At 40.4% G+C, this 13,451-nt stretch overlaps 1 protein-coding gene across 1 annotated transcript; it reads left to right on the top strand.

Annotated features, from left to right (window-relative positions):
* The first annotated feature begins 8,762 nt into the window (after positions 1–8,762).
* On the top strand, positions 8,763–12,677 carry LOC134814829 (protein HIRA-like). Its single transcript, XM_063823120.1, is given in 7 exon segments — positions 8,763–9,746; positions 10,052–10,203; positions 10,206–10,254; positions 10,256–10,319; positions 10,321–11,161; positions 11,510–11,675; positions 11,867–12,677. Coding segments are annotated over 6 exon segments (2,046 nt in total). The 5' UTR covers positions 8,763–9,746; positions 10,052–10,088.
* Positions 12,678–13,451: the final 774 nt, after the last annotated feature.

Genomic DNA, 13,451 nt, shown 5'->3' with positions numbered 1-13,451 from the left:
CATCTGATCAAGCTGCCCTTTTTAACGAATATTTTTATGAGCAGTTTTCTCAATCTCAAGAGAGCGATTATGGCATTGACATAGATTATCGTGATGATTGTTTTTCCAGTCTTGTGTTTAGTAGAGAAGATGTTCCGTTGATTCTTAAAAAGTTAAATCCTAACAAGGCCCCTGGCCCTGATGGGATTCATGGGAAAGTCCTCAAAAACTGTGCCCAAAGCCTTGCATACCCACTTAGTGTTTTATTTAACCTGTCTTTCTCAAGCGGATGCATACCCCCTGATTGGAAGCTGGCACTTGTAGTACCAGTGCACAAAAAGGGCGATAAGTCTTCGGTTGAGAACTACAGGCCTATCTCGTTAACATCTCTTGTTATGAAAGTCTTTGAAAGGTGCATAAAGACTGCATTATACGCTGCATGTTCTGATCTGTTGGATGACCGACAACACGGTTTTGTTAATGAACGTTCATGCACAACCCAAATGATACCTTTCACGGACAATCTTGCACTTGCACTGAACAACAGGTCCAGGACTGATATAATATATTTTGATTTTGCAAAAGCTTTTGATAGCGTTTCGCATGACTTCATTTTAAGTAAATTAAAGAATATTTTTAATGTCGATGGACTAATGCTTAAATTTATCAAGTCCTATCTTGAGGGGCGACAGCAACAAGTAGTGATAGGAGGCCAAACGTCTTCCTCTCTACCAGTTCGGTCTGGTGTCCCTCAAGGTTCTATACTTGGCCCTCTATTGTTTGTAATATTTATAAATGACATGTTCTCCTGTGTCTCTGAAGGCACCAATATCGCCCTTTATGCAGATGACTCTAAAATTTGGAGGGAGATTCTTGGTTACCCTGACCATCACATAATCCAAAATGACATCAATAGATTGTATGATTGGTCAGTGAGAAATCGAATGAAGTTTCACCCACAAAAGTGCAAAGCCCTCTCTGTGTCCCTGCAAAGAAACGTGCTGGATAACTTGCCATTCAATGCCTTCTTCTATAAACCTTCTGGAAGAGATATTGACTTTGTGCCCTCTCAGTCAGATTTAGGAGTCGCAATAAACTCCAGGTTTAATTGGGGTGCACAATGTAAAGCGCTTGTTTCCAAAGCCAACTCCAGACTTGGACGGACCTTTATGTATGTATGTATGTATGTATGTATTTTGACACGGGGCAGCGCTAGACCCCATGTAGTGCCCTCAACCTACTTTTAGATTTGAAGGTCATAAAGGCGACAACAATGCCAAGAGGACAGCGCAAGCCGGTGGGCTGTACACTGGGCACGCGCGCGTAATAATAGAGCTCAAACAGGTAATAGACCCCGCGAGCATATAGAATCAGGATTTTACAGGATGTGGGCAGCCGGCCCTGTGAAGGTGATGGATGCGTGCAAATCTGAGGGCTTGAAGCGAGTGTATTGTGGAGCTAGCGTACTCTGATAAGTGAAGTAGCCCGAACCAGGTAGCTCACCTGCTCCGCATCGCGGGGGGCCGCTCCAGTTTACAGATGTACATGCGGAGATATGTCGACGCTCGTGAGTGAATGGGGAATAGCTGATTTGTGCTTAGGTAATGTGTGGGTTATGATGGTGCTGTTACTTTATAAGTTCTAAGCTTGTAGAATGTGTTGCAAAAACCATCCTAATTGAGGTTTATTGGTTGGCGTATGTAGTGAACTAGTGGGGTTTGACGATGAAAGAGCGCTAAGATAATTTTGGGAATGTAGTATGGGCAGTGACAGATTCAAGGTTGATGGAGATAATTAAAACAACGAATATAACTGCAATTGTAAAAGGTAATAGCAAATATTTGTAAGTGAATCTCGATTGTTTGTGAATCCTCTTTATCGACACTAGGCAGAGTATGATGCTGAGGCGAAGTTCGGGACTGATCTGGTATCATCTTCCTTGAGTTTACTAATCAGATCAACCTGGAGTGATGGAACGTTTCAATTATGTGGATTTGTCGTAATCTCGTGGAATAGTCGTAAGCTCGTGCGCGCGCAGGCTCGCGCGCGCACTAAATTTTCTGTTTAAAAAATGACGACTATTAGGTTGCTACGTCCTTGAGTTGTATGGCGTTCGCGCGTTACGTTTAATGCGGGAAATTTGAAGGACGGATTTAACTGGTTTGAGTAACTGGATTTCATTGAAGTTGTGTTTGGTGGAGCAAGGCGGTAGGTTCGTTTTTTAGGGGTGATTAGTGGGAGTGTTCTAACCTGGTGGTGGTGGAGGAACTGCTAATACCGGATGAAGGGGTACCCTGGAGGCAGTGATTGGATCTCTACTGGTTTGGAGAGTGGGAGTCCTTTATTTAGGTTGTCTGATGAATATCTGTGTCAAGTCGTCAATCTGGAATAACTCGAGTTTTAGTAATTTATAAAGTGGGCTGTAACATTGCGTTCCAGCCCTGAGAGGGAAAATAAACTAGTAAGAAGATGTAATTATTGGAAAATTGATGCAGATTACATTTATTGACTGATCAGAACAAGGAATAATGTTATGTGGAGTCCAACTTGTAGTTATTCATCTCATGTGATGGTTTAGCGAAGATTTCTGGATCGGAGTAGTATGATGCAGATATCAGATTTCGTAGTGCTGATCCATTGTGTTGATGTACTGCTGCTTAAACTGGTTTCCACATATGTATGTCACAAGGGTAGCCGGGGTACTCGAATCCTAATTAGATCTCTAGCTTTGTGTTCGCCCGTAGAGTGGAGAGTGGATATCCATAGTGCTGTGTACCTGTGTAGGGTTGAAATTCCAAGGTTGCTGGAATGATGATGGTGTTAGAGAAAGACGCAAGGTGTAACATGCGTTACACCGTGGTAAGAAAGGCATTATGGTAGCAGAGAATGCATTATGACAGGAGAATGAGCGAAAGTAATGCAAATGAAAAAAAGGACCGAATTGCTGAGGTGATTGAGTGAGTGAGATGCTGCATTGCTACTGGCTGACTCGCCAGCAACAATGCAAGTCCAAGAAGAAAGAAGGAGAGACACTGTCCGTTATCTGGGTGAGCCACCACCGACAGTGCTCCCACTTATGTGGGGCTGAGGGTGTTGGCTCCAAGAACCAGCCGTGAGCGAACAGCGCCTGTCCCCCTCTATGGTTAACTTGAGAGTAACAGGACTATGCCATTCTCCAGGCCAATCCGTTCAGTAACCAGCTGACCAAGCACCACCTCTGATGGAAGATGTGGTTAGGATTGGACTTCGCTAGGATTTGTCAGTTTTTCTGTAGACACTAATGCTCCCTCGAGGAAAGACATGAGCCCCGGCGAAACTGACCAAAAACGTGGCAGGGATTCTCACCCTAAGACGGACCTTTACTGATAGTTGAAATTCGACATATGACGTCATCTAGCGTCATCTAGCGTCATCTAGCGTGAAATATCGCCAGATGATGATAGATGACGCTAGATGACGCTAGATGACGCTAGATGACGCCAATTAGCGACATTGTCGCTAAGTGCACGGCACCTTTCGAATGTCGCTATCTAGCGCCATCTAGCGCTATCTAGCGCTATCTAGCGCTATCTAGCGCTATATGACGCTATATGACGCTAGATGACGCTAGATGACGCTAGATGACGCTAAGCACGCAGCACTGACGCCAGGCGACAGATAGCGCTATTTTCATAAAATTTCCGCCCTTTTTTTTGCGACATCTAGCGGTATCTAGCGCTATCTAACGCTATATGTCGCAACGACATCTGACGCAGCGCTATCTAGCGCTATCTAGCGCTATCTGGCGCTATCTAGCGGAGAATGTCGGTTTGTGACAGTTTACGCTAGATAGCGCTAGATAGCGCTAGATATCGCGGCGACAGCTAGCGCTAGATAGCGCTATCTAGCGTAAACTGTCACAAACCGACATTCTCCGCTAGATAACGCTAGATAGCGCTAGATAGCGCTATCTAGCGGAGAATATCGGTTTTTGACAGTTAACGCTAGATAGCGCTAGATAGCGCTATCTAGCGCTAGATATCGCGGCGACAGCTATAGCTATGGCTATAGTTGTTAAACGTTAAATATATATAACGTTGGTTATAGGTTTTATTTTTAACGTTGCAAAACGTTTATTATTTGACTTCAGATCAAGGTTACCAGAGTTTAAAATTCAACTACATTTGAACGTTGTATGTAGGTTACATATAAAACGTTGTTAAACGTTAGATATCTAACGTTGGTTATAGGTTTTATTTTTAACGTTGCAAAACGTTTATTATTTGACGTCAGATCAAGGTTACCTTATTAACTATAAGCAGAGTTTAAATTCAACTACATTTGAAAGTTGTATGTAGGTTACATATAAAACGTTGTTAAACGTTAAATATCTAACTTTGGTTATAGGTTTTATTTTTAACGTTGCAAAACGATTATTATTTTACGTTAGATCAAGGTTACCTTATCAACTATAAGCAACGTTCAAAACTCAACTAAATTTTAACGTTGTATGTAGGTATACATATAAAAACTTTGCCGGCTGGTATAGGCTTAGACTAATATTTTGAGAAAAAGCGGCGCGTGATAGTAAATTACGAGTATCACCCGTTAACGAGTGAGATTCTTCCAGTATAAGCTGTTTATGCTCTAACCATAGCCCTCTCGCTAGTATAGTAGTACGCTTAGACACATGGCTATGTGAAAGAAGATGTAGGGGGTGCACGATAAAAAAATCACGATCTTTGAAAAGATCAGTGAGTTTCGCCTATGTGCCATATTTGATGGTGCGCGGCTTTTGGAGCAAAAGTAGCTGTAAAAGTCGCGTAATTTGACCAAATTCGTCCAAATTTGACCGTTTTTGTCGTATTATTCGGATATATCTTCAGTTCCTTAAATGAGATCATTCTGAAAATTGGCCACGACCTTCCAATAGGGTTTTTACATCTGTCCGAAAAATTTGGTGGATATCGGAGTGATATAGTGATCAAAATGGGGCAAAATACGCTGCTTTTATGTTTTAGCTGTAACATAATGTCTGATGGTTGGATATGCTTTAAATTTTTCGGACACTTTCCTTCTTAGTCTATGAGTAAGCTTACCAATTTTTGTTGCAATTGGAGGTCGGGAAGGATACTCAATATCTATTAGTTTGAAGAAAATTTTGCTGGCCGAAATTAGCGCTAAAAAACCATCCTACAGTCGGCACGCGCGGCTCACTGTCGATGGCGCGGCGCACTACCTAGAAGATGATGTAAAGATCTTAATGTTAAATTAGCATTTGCAAATTAATAGTATTGAAATCTCGCACAGCAAGTTATTAAAAAAATGTAATGAGAGTCGAGCCGAATTTATTGTTCAGTAATCACATTTACAATGGGTTTACACATTACATAACCGTTTAAATTTCAAATTAATGTTCCTGCACGAATGAAAATGCTTCATAATCATATATCGTACCCACGAGTTTTCAGTTTACGAACTACGCGCAAGTGTGAAGTGCAAGCGCGAAAGCTTTATGACAGGCTGAGCGCGGCCCAGTAACGATCTTCGGGATTGGAATTATTTTGGATAAATACCTTACAGCTTTGAGCTTCGAGTAATCTATTTGACGATGTTTGTTGTAGCGCGATGCACTACTGGGCCGCGCCGCGCAGCCAATAATGCTTCTTGCAACCACAAGTGCTTTACTAAACATAGTCCCAGGAAAAGTTACCGGCTGGTGGTGGTACTAGAGTTGGTTTAATTTAAACAGACGGCTTGACCTCGCGCGCGACAACAAGCATGATTTGCACGCGTGGCGCATTCCAATGTTCAGGCAGCTACCACGTGACACAATTCAGCCAACCAGAGTACAGGAATCCGCAAAGTTAAAGTTGCAAACTTTTGATCGGCCCGAAAGGGGACTTTTCTGGAGATTTTGAGATAACTCAACAATTACGTTGTCTTGAATTTTCCTCCTGGAGAGGTAACGTTACTTTTACAAAAGGAACATGTTACAAAAAACCGGAAGTCTCCAACTCTTTTACTTTCAAAGTTAAGCCCCCATCCGGTCAGGGTTCCTGGGGTTGGTCAGTACGTTACTGTACGAACTTTTAAAAGGTGTCGAACTGTACAAATTTTAAAAAAGCTGTCGAGGAATTTTTACCGAATTTTTTTTTAATTTTGTTTTTTAATCACTTCAGTCCAAAAAATTTGTTATTTTTGTCCGGGAGGTTACACTTCAGATTTAAAATATTAACATGCATCCGCACGTCATCGTTTCCCGCCATTTTAACACAAATTGTTGCAATTAGCTTTTCGAAAATTTATGAGGCGAATTTTCCCAAAATAATCCCGAACTGAAAAAACGTGCCAAACTGTACGAATTTTTTACGACTTTTGTACGAACTGACTTGTAGCGCGATGCGTTACTGTGCCGCGCCGCGCACTTAATAAGGCTTCTCACAGCGACCTGGCTAGATCGGCGAAATGCGCTATATACTGTGCCGCGCCGAGCTGCCATGAATTGACATCGTCAATTAAGAACTGACCAACTATGTTACTAAATTGTCGACGCGATATGCACCATGACTGGGCCTCGCCCGAGCTGTGAACAGTGAAGGATTGACATCGTGAATCAACGCGATGCGTTACTGTGAGTGTGTCACGCCGCGCATCCAAAAATGCTTCTTGGTATCCAATAATGCTTTTCGGCGAAATGCACCACTGAGCTGTGAAAGATTGGCATCATGAATCAACGATGTTAGTAACTTGTATAAATTTTGTCGAAATAGTGCGTGCCGCTAATTTCTTCCGATCCCGAAATGTTAAGGGTCGACGGTCGTTTACATATTAGTATTACGTAATCAGCTGAGGAGGTTGGGGTTTTCAAATGATTATTGATTACGCTAGTGTAATATATTGACATAAATATATTAGCTATGGTAAAACTGATTACGGGGTATGTGAACGACCCCTCATTGTTAGTAATCAGTTCCATACATAGCTATTAAGCTATTAATTGTTAATATCATGTCACAATCACACTAGCGAGCGTAATAATTTGGAAAACCCCGGCCGGCGGCATCAGGCCCCTTATATAATTATAATATGTAAACGACCCCTTGATTAAGTGATATTTAATATTTTGTTTCCACTCAGCCGAATATTTGATAAATCGAGTGTAATAGTTGGGTGACTTCGACGAGCCGCGCAAGCTTATAGTTATAGTTATATCATTCTCACTTAAATTATAATTAATTTTCATACACAGTAAAAATTAATTTTCATATAAAATAAAAATAACAAAAAAGATTGGGTGGGAAAAGACAGGCTGCGCTTACGGTCCCAGTAAAACACACACACACACACACACACACACACACACACACACACACACACACACACACACACACACACACACACACACACACAACACACACCACACACACACACACACACACACACACACACACACACACACACACACCCACCCAGATAGCAACATCTAGCGCTAAATAGCCTGGACTGTCACGACCCAAAATTCTTCGCTATTTAGCGCTATCTAACGCTATTTAGCGCTATCTAACGCTATCTAGCGCTATATGTCGCAACGACATCTGACGCTATATAGCGCTATCTGGTGCTATATAGCGCTAGATAGCGTGAACTGTCGTAAACTGACTTATCCCGCTATCCAGCGCTTGATGTCGCCTGCGTCAGATGTCGTCGCGACAGATGTCGTCAGATGTCGTCAGATGTCGCTAGATGGCGTCAGATAGCGTCAGATGTCGCGGCAACATATGACGCTAGATGACGCTAGATGTCGTCCCTAGAATTTTGATGAAAATAGCGCTATCTGTCGCCTGGCGTCAGTGCTGCGTGCTTAGCGTCATCTAGCGTCATCTAGCGTCATCTAGCGTCATATAGCCGTCATATAGCGCTAGATAGCGCTAGATAGCGCTAGATAGCGCTAGATGGCGCTAGATAGCGACATTCGAAAGGTGCCGTGCACTTAGCGACAATGTCGCTAATTGGCGTCATCTAGCGTCATCTAGCGTCATCTAGCGTCATCTATCATCATCTGGCGATATTTCACGCTAGATGACGCTAGATGACGCTAGATGACGTCATATGTCGAATTTCAACTATCAGTAAAGGTCCACTTGGACTACTTAAGAGAACATGTCATTTCACTACTGATAAAAGGCAGAAAATATCGTTCTATTTAGCGTTAATTAGGTCCATATTTGAACATTGTTCTGTCATATGGTCCCCTCAATCTGCAACTCATCTTCAACAGTTTGTTGCTATCCAAAAGAGGGCTATTAAATAGATCAATGGTGAACCCTACTCCAGTTATAATGACGATAAACTTGCTACAGAGCAAAAGAAGCTAAATATTCTCCCTGTCATGCAGAAGTTTATTAATAACGATCTTATGACCTTCTATAAAATAGTGAATAGCATAATCCCAGTTTCGCTTCCTACTTATATAGTCCTATGCCGTCCAGAGGGCACCCGATACACTAGGCACATTGCTCAAATAATTGATAGGTCGGATACTTCAACTTACATGAGTACCACTGTGCCTGCTCGGATGCCTTCCGAAATAGCTTCTTTCATAGATCTATGCTGAAATGGAATAGTCTACCAGTATGTATCCGGCAGTCAGAGCGGATTCCTACTTTTAAGGCCAATCTGATCAAGTACCTATGGGCTGCCGATACAGTCTGGCCAGACTAGCTCATCAGTCTTATGAGTCTCAGAAATGTGTTTTTGTTGGTTACAATTCTGTCCGTCCAATTTCCTATCCGCTTGTCCTTCTTTTTTCTTTTATCAGTTATGACGGAATTGTAATGAACAAAATCCATATATAATTATTTATGATATGTTTGATTTCTTGTTATTGTATGTCATTCAAATTTGGTAGACGGCCCCAACGTTAATGTGGCTCTTGCTATGTGTTGGTTCAGCCGAATTAATTATTATGTAATCAAGTTTGTTTTTCTCTTTTAGTTGTCATCCGGCCAAACATTAAGCAACTTATATTGCAGTACCTTTTATCAATTAGTTTATCAAAATATGTCATTGTAATTTTGCATGGCTAAAATGTAACGCTTGATTTATATATATAACTAGAAAACCCGTGGTCACAGGGAGGAAGCTAATAGTATTTTTTGTTAGGAAGTTTAAATCGCGGCAAAAAATATTTGCCGCGAAGATACTGAAGATACAGCCAATTAAAATGTTGCTCGTACTAAACACAGCGTAATATCAACAAAACCTATCGTTAAAACAATCATTGCACGTGCACGTGCGTGTAATACCCTCGTTACCATAGTTACTACGCAAGTTCGTATTTTTCGTTTGATTTGTCGTACATCCTACAGAAAGAATCTTTTGAATTATAGTAGAGATAATTAATTGAATTTTCAAATTTTAAAAAAATACCAAAGTACTAATAACAGACTCTTAAACCTTATTATTGTTGACTAATTATTGTTGACTACCATAGTGCCACAAAGAATAATTTTAAACATTTTCTAATTTTATTTATTTCTTAGTATGCTCATAACATGTGTGTAATATTACAATCAGTAAAATGTAAGGGAAGCTTTGAGTTGTTATTTCTACATTATGTATTTGAGTCTTCATAATAATATTTATAGACATATCGCAATCTTTTATATAGGGGTTTATATTATGTATTATATCAATTATTTAATATGTAACTTAGTTTATTCTCTTTAGTGTCATATCTGATGTTGAAAAGAATGGGCAAAATTTTGTATACAATTCTGTAGTCTGTACCAGTATTAGGTAAGATGCCATTATCGTCTAATTACCAGGGCCACTATATTAAAATATTATGACAATATTATATTAAATTGAAATGATTGTTATGTTTTCACTAGTGTAATATCTGATTTTGATCATTGAAATTTATCCCCATTTTGTTTTGTATACTCTTTGATATAATATTACAAACTCAACAATATTTTTAGAATTAGCATGGTACCGAACTAGTGTAATATCTGATGTTGATCATTGAAACTTATTCCATTTGTTTTGTATACTCTTGGATATATTACAAATTCAACAATATTTTCAGAATTAGCATGGTACCGAACTGAAAATATCAGAGGTGAATGCGGATAGTTAAACCCTCGTGGGTTCGATCAAAAGAGCCGCTCTTTTCGTGTGATGTTCACCCTGATGGTAAAAAATTTGCTACAGGAGGACAAGGAGAGGGCAATGGTCGCATCACATCTGGCATGTAGCACCTGTAGCTCGGCAGAAAGCTGAGAAGTCTGCCTTCAAGAAGAGTATTGCCACACTTGAGCACCCACCAAAGATGTGTCAACTGTGTTAGGTGGTCCCAGCAGTGGTCAATTTCTAGGAAGTGCTAGTGATGATAAATTAGTGATGATTTGGGGGGCTGTGAGGTATGAGGGTTCTGAGTCTGAATCTTATAAGTGTCTTCATATCTTGCGTGGACATGACAGTGATGTGCTGGACTTGGCTTGGTCTCCTGATGATTCCTACTTAGCATCCTCAAGTATTGATAACAGTGTTATCGTGTGGAATTGTCGGAATTTTCCTGAAAAGCTGACTACATTAAAAGGTCACGATGGTATGGTGAAAGGTGTAGTTTGGGATCCTATCGGCAGATATCTGGCCACTCAGTCAACGGATAGAACTTTGCGAGTTTGGCGTCTGTCTGACTGGCAGGAGGAAGCTAAGATAAGCGACCCATTTTCAAAATGTGGAGGAAATACAACCGTTCTCAGGATCGGTTGGTCGCCTGATGGTCAGTACATCGTGTCCTCTCACGCAATGAACAACGAGGGCCCTGTCGCCAAGATTATTGAACGAGAGGATTGGAAAGCTAGGATGGACTTTGTGGGCCACCGTCGTGCAATAGAAAGTGTTAGATTCAACCCTAATCTATTCTACTACAACAAAAGACCAGTATCCTGTGTAGCTATTGCTGGTAGAGACAGCAGCATATCTGTCTGGTTAAGTCCGTTAACTGCTCTGAAACGGCCCCTGTTTGTTCTGCATGATGTCTTCGCCAGCTCAGTGCTGGACATGTCATGGACTCCTGATGGATACGGACTTTTTATCTGTTCTCTTGATGGGAGTTTAGCTTATATTGAGCTGAGCAGTGCTGAAATCGGTAAGACTTTGTCCCCTCAGCAGACAGCTAGCTTGAGAAGTAGTTTGTACGGTTCATTCTAAACCGGAGAAACTCACTATCATAGAAAATCTGATCTTCTTGAGGATGAAGAAGACCAAATGGTGATGAGGAATCTTTGAGCAGCGATTCAGAGGAACCAATGGATGTAGACACAACAGATGAGCTCAGTACAGAAGCTAGTTCCAAGTCAAGGGAGGGTAGTCTGCAGCCGGAACCTCGTCACCAACATAACGGTTTCTCCACTTCAAACAACGGGGGATTCGCAAATGCCTTCTCTAATTCAAATGGTAACGGTATAAAACGATAACATTCTCAGCTCTGTCCCCGACAAACTGTCCCTACGTTTTGAAAAGCCCTCATCCTCCTCAGTTTCCTCCAAACCTTCCTCCTCGGTATCCTCACCTGTATCCTCTAATGTATTCAATAAGCAAGTAGAGACCACTACTAAAGACGGCAGAAGGAGAATCATGCCCATTACACTGAAAGAAGTTCCTGTAGCGTCTCAGAAGCCTACCCAAGCAACAAAACGGGTGCTGTTAACCCCAGTATCTAACTCTAAAGCTTCTGAAGTGCTTCCCTTAGAGACTAAAAGTAGTGCTATTAGTCTCGGTGACATTCCAGTTAAATTATCAAACCGTTTACAACCAATTAGGAAAACTCCTGTTTTAAAAACACAACAGAAATTAGAATCTAAAGACAAACTTTTGCCTTGATTTCTGGTTGCAGAGTAGAGGCTGATAACATTCAGAACATGGTGACTTTCGCTCTGGGACCCAAGTCTTGGAAGACAGTTATATACAGCAAGGCTACATCACTCTCTGCGGGAGATAGTTACCTGGTGTTGGGATGTCAAAATGGCACACTTCATGTTTATAACAAACAGGGGGTTTTAGCATTTCTGTTTCTCAATGTGGGGTGCTCTATTGTAAAGTCTGCTGTTAATGGGAATTATGTTGTGGTGATCACTAGTGCTCCTGCTTTAACAATTTGGAACGTTGCTGAGAAGAAGAACGTTCTCAAAGATGAATCTCTTGCATCATTCATGACTGAAAACAAGTCCATCTGCAGCCTGGAGATCACAAAAGAAGGAAATGTAACAATTGGACTGAGCAACAAAACCAGCTACTGTTACAGTTACAGTCTATCAGCATGGATGTTGATCGGCCACCACCAACTAGACTCAACCTGGTACAAAGAACTCCAAACCAACAAACAACAAATCACACCCTCTCAAATCCTGTGCCCTATCCTCCAGACCCACGTCCTCCACCCCCGACACCAGCTCTACCAACAGAGACAAGCTCCACCTCAACACTGTCCTCATGTTAGAGCAACAGATCCTGGTAGCGGAGAACCTGAGTTCTTTCTCCGAGTGCAGGCTGTGGTTATCCTCCCTGGTCCGGTATCTGACCATGCAGCAAGAGGAGGACAGGCTACACTCACTTCTCCAGCGCCTCATTTCCTCACCTCTACCCACTCTCTTCAACGAGGACAAACTGAGTGTCCTGAAAGAGCTGTTGAAGATAGTTGCTACTAATATTAATTGTCAGAAAGTTTATTCTGATTTTAAGCAACAAGTTGAGTGGGCTGAGACTAAGAGGTGACAGGATTGTACTCTAGAATTCTTTAAGTTAAATCAGGGTATATTTTATAAAGTAGTAAGTAAATGAAAAATACTTGCTTGTATATTTATTTTCAGATTACATTTTTTATAAATGAAAGTCGCCCTGCACGCTAGTTGAATTTTGTTTGATTTTTATTTCTTTTTTTTTCCCCATTTACATATTATTTTAACGTATTATTTTAACGTATTATTTTAACGTATTATTTTAACGTATTATTTTAACGTATTATTTTAACGTATTATTTTAACGTATTATTTTAACGTATTATTATAACGTATTAATATAACGTATTAATTTGATTATTTAAACGTATTAACAACTAATTACTTATTGTGTTCCTAAGTTTTTTATAATACTTTTAATCAATTCGTAATTGTTTGATCTATTTATTCTGGAAAGTGTCGAATATTTTAAAATTATGTTTTTGTTTTATTAATGATACAGATAGAGACATTTTAGTTAAAGTTAAAGTATTATTGGCCCTGCATCCTTAGTAACTGTACTTATCGTACTTTTTTATAATACTTTTTACGACTTTTAATCATTGGTAATTGTCTGATTTTGAAATAAACTCAACAACAATCGTATATTTATAATTCATCATTTACATCATTTGCATCAATTCCAGACACTGCTTTTAATTAATTTACTGCATACAGTTAACATTTAATATAATAACGAATAAC

Source organism: Bolinopsis microptera, chromosome 5, assembly GCF_026151205.1.
Source record: "Bolinopsis microptera isolate Bmic1 chromosome 5, MBARI_Bmic_1.0, whole genome shotgun sequence".
In the NCBI taxonomy this organism is placed as follows: domain Eukaryota; kingdom Metazoa; phylum Ctenophora; class Tentaculata; order Lobata; family Bolinopsidae; genus Bolinopsis; species Bolinopsis microptera.
The sequence above is the reverse complement of the archived record's forward strand: the minus strand, read 5'-3'. Positions and strand labels throughout refer to the sequence as shown.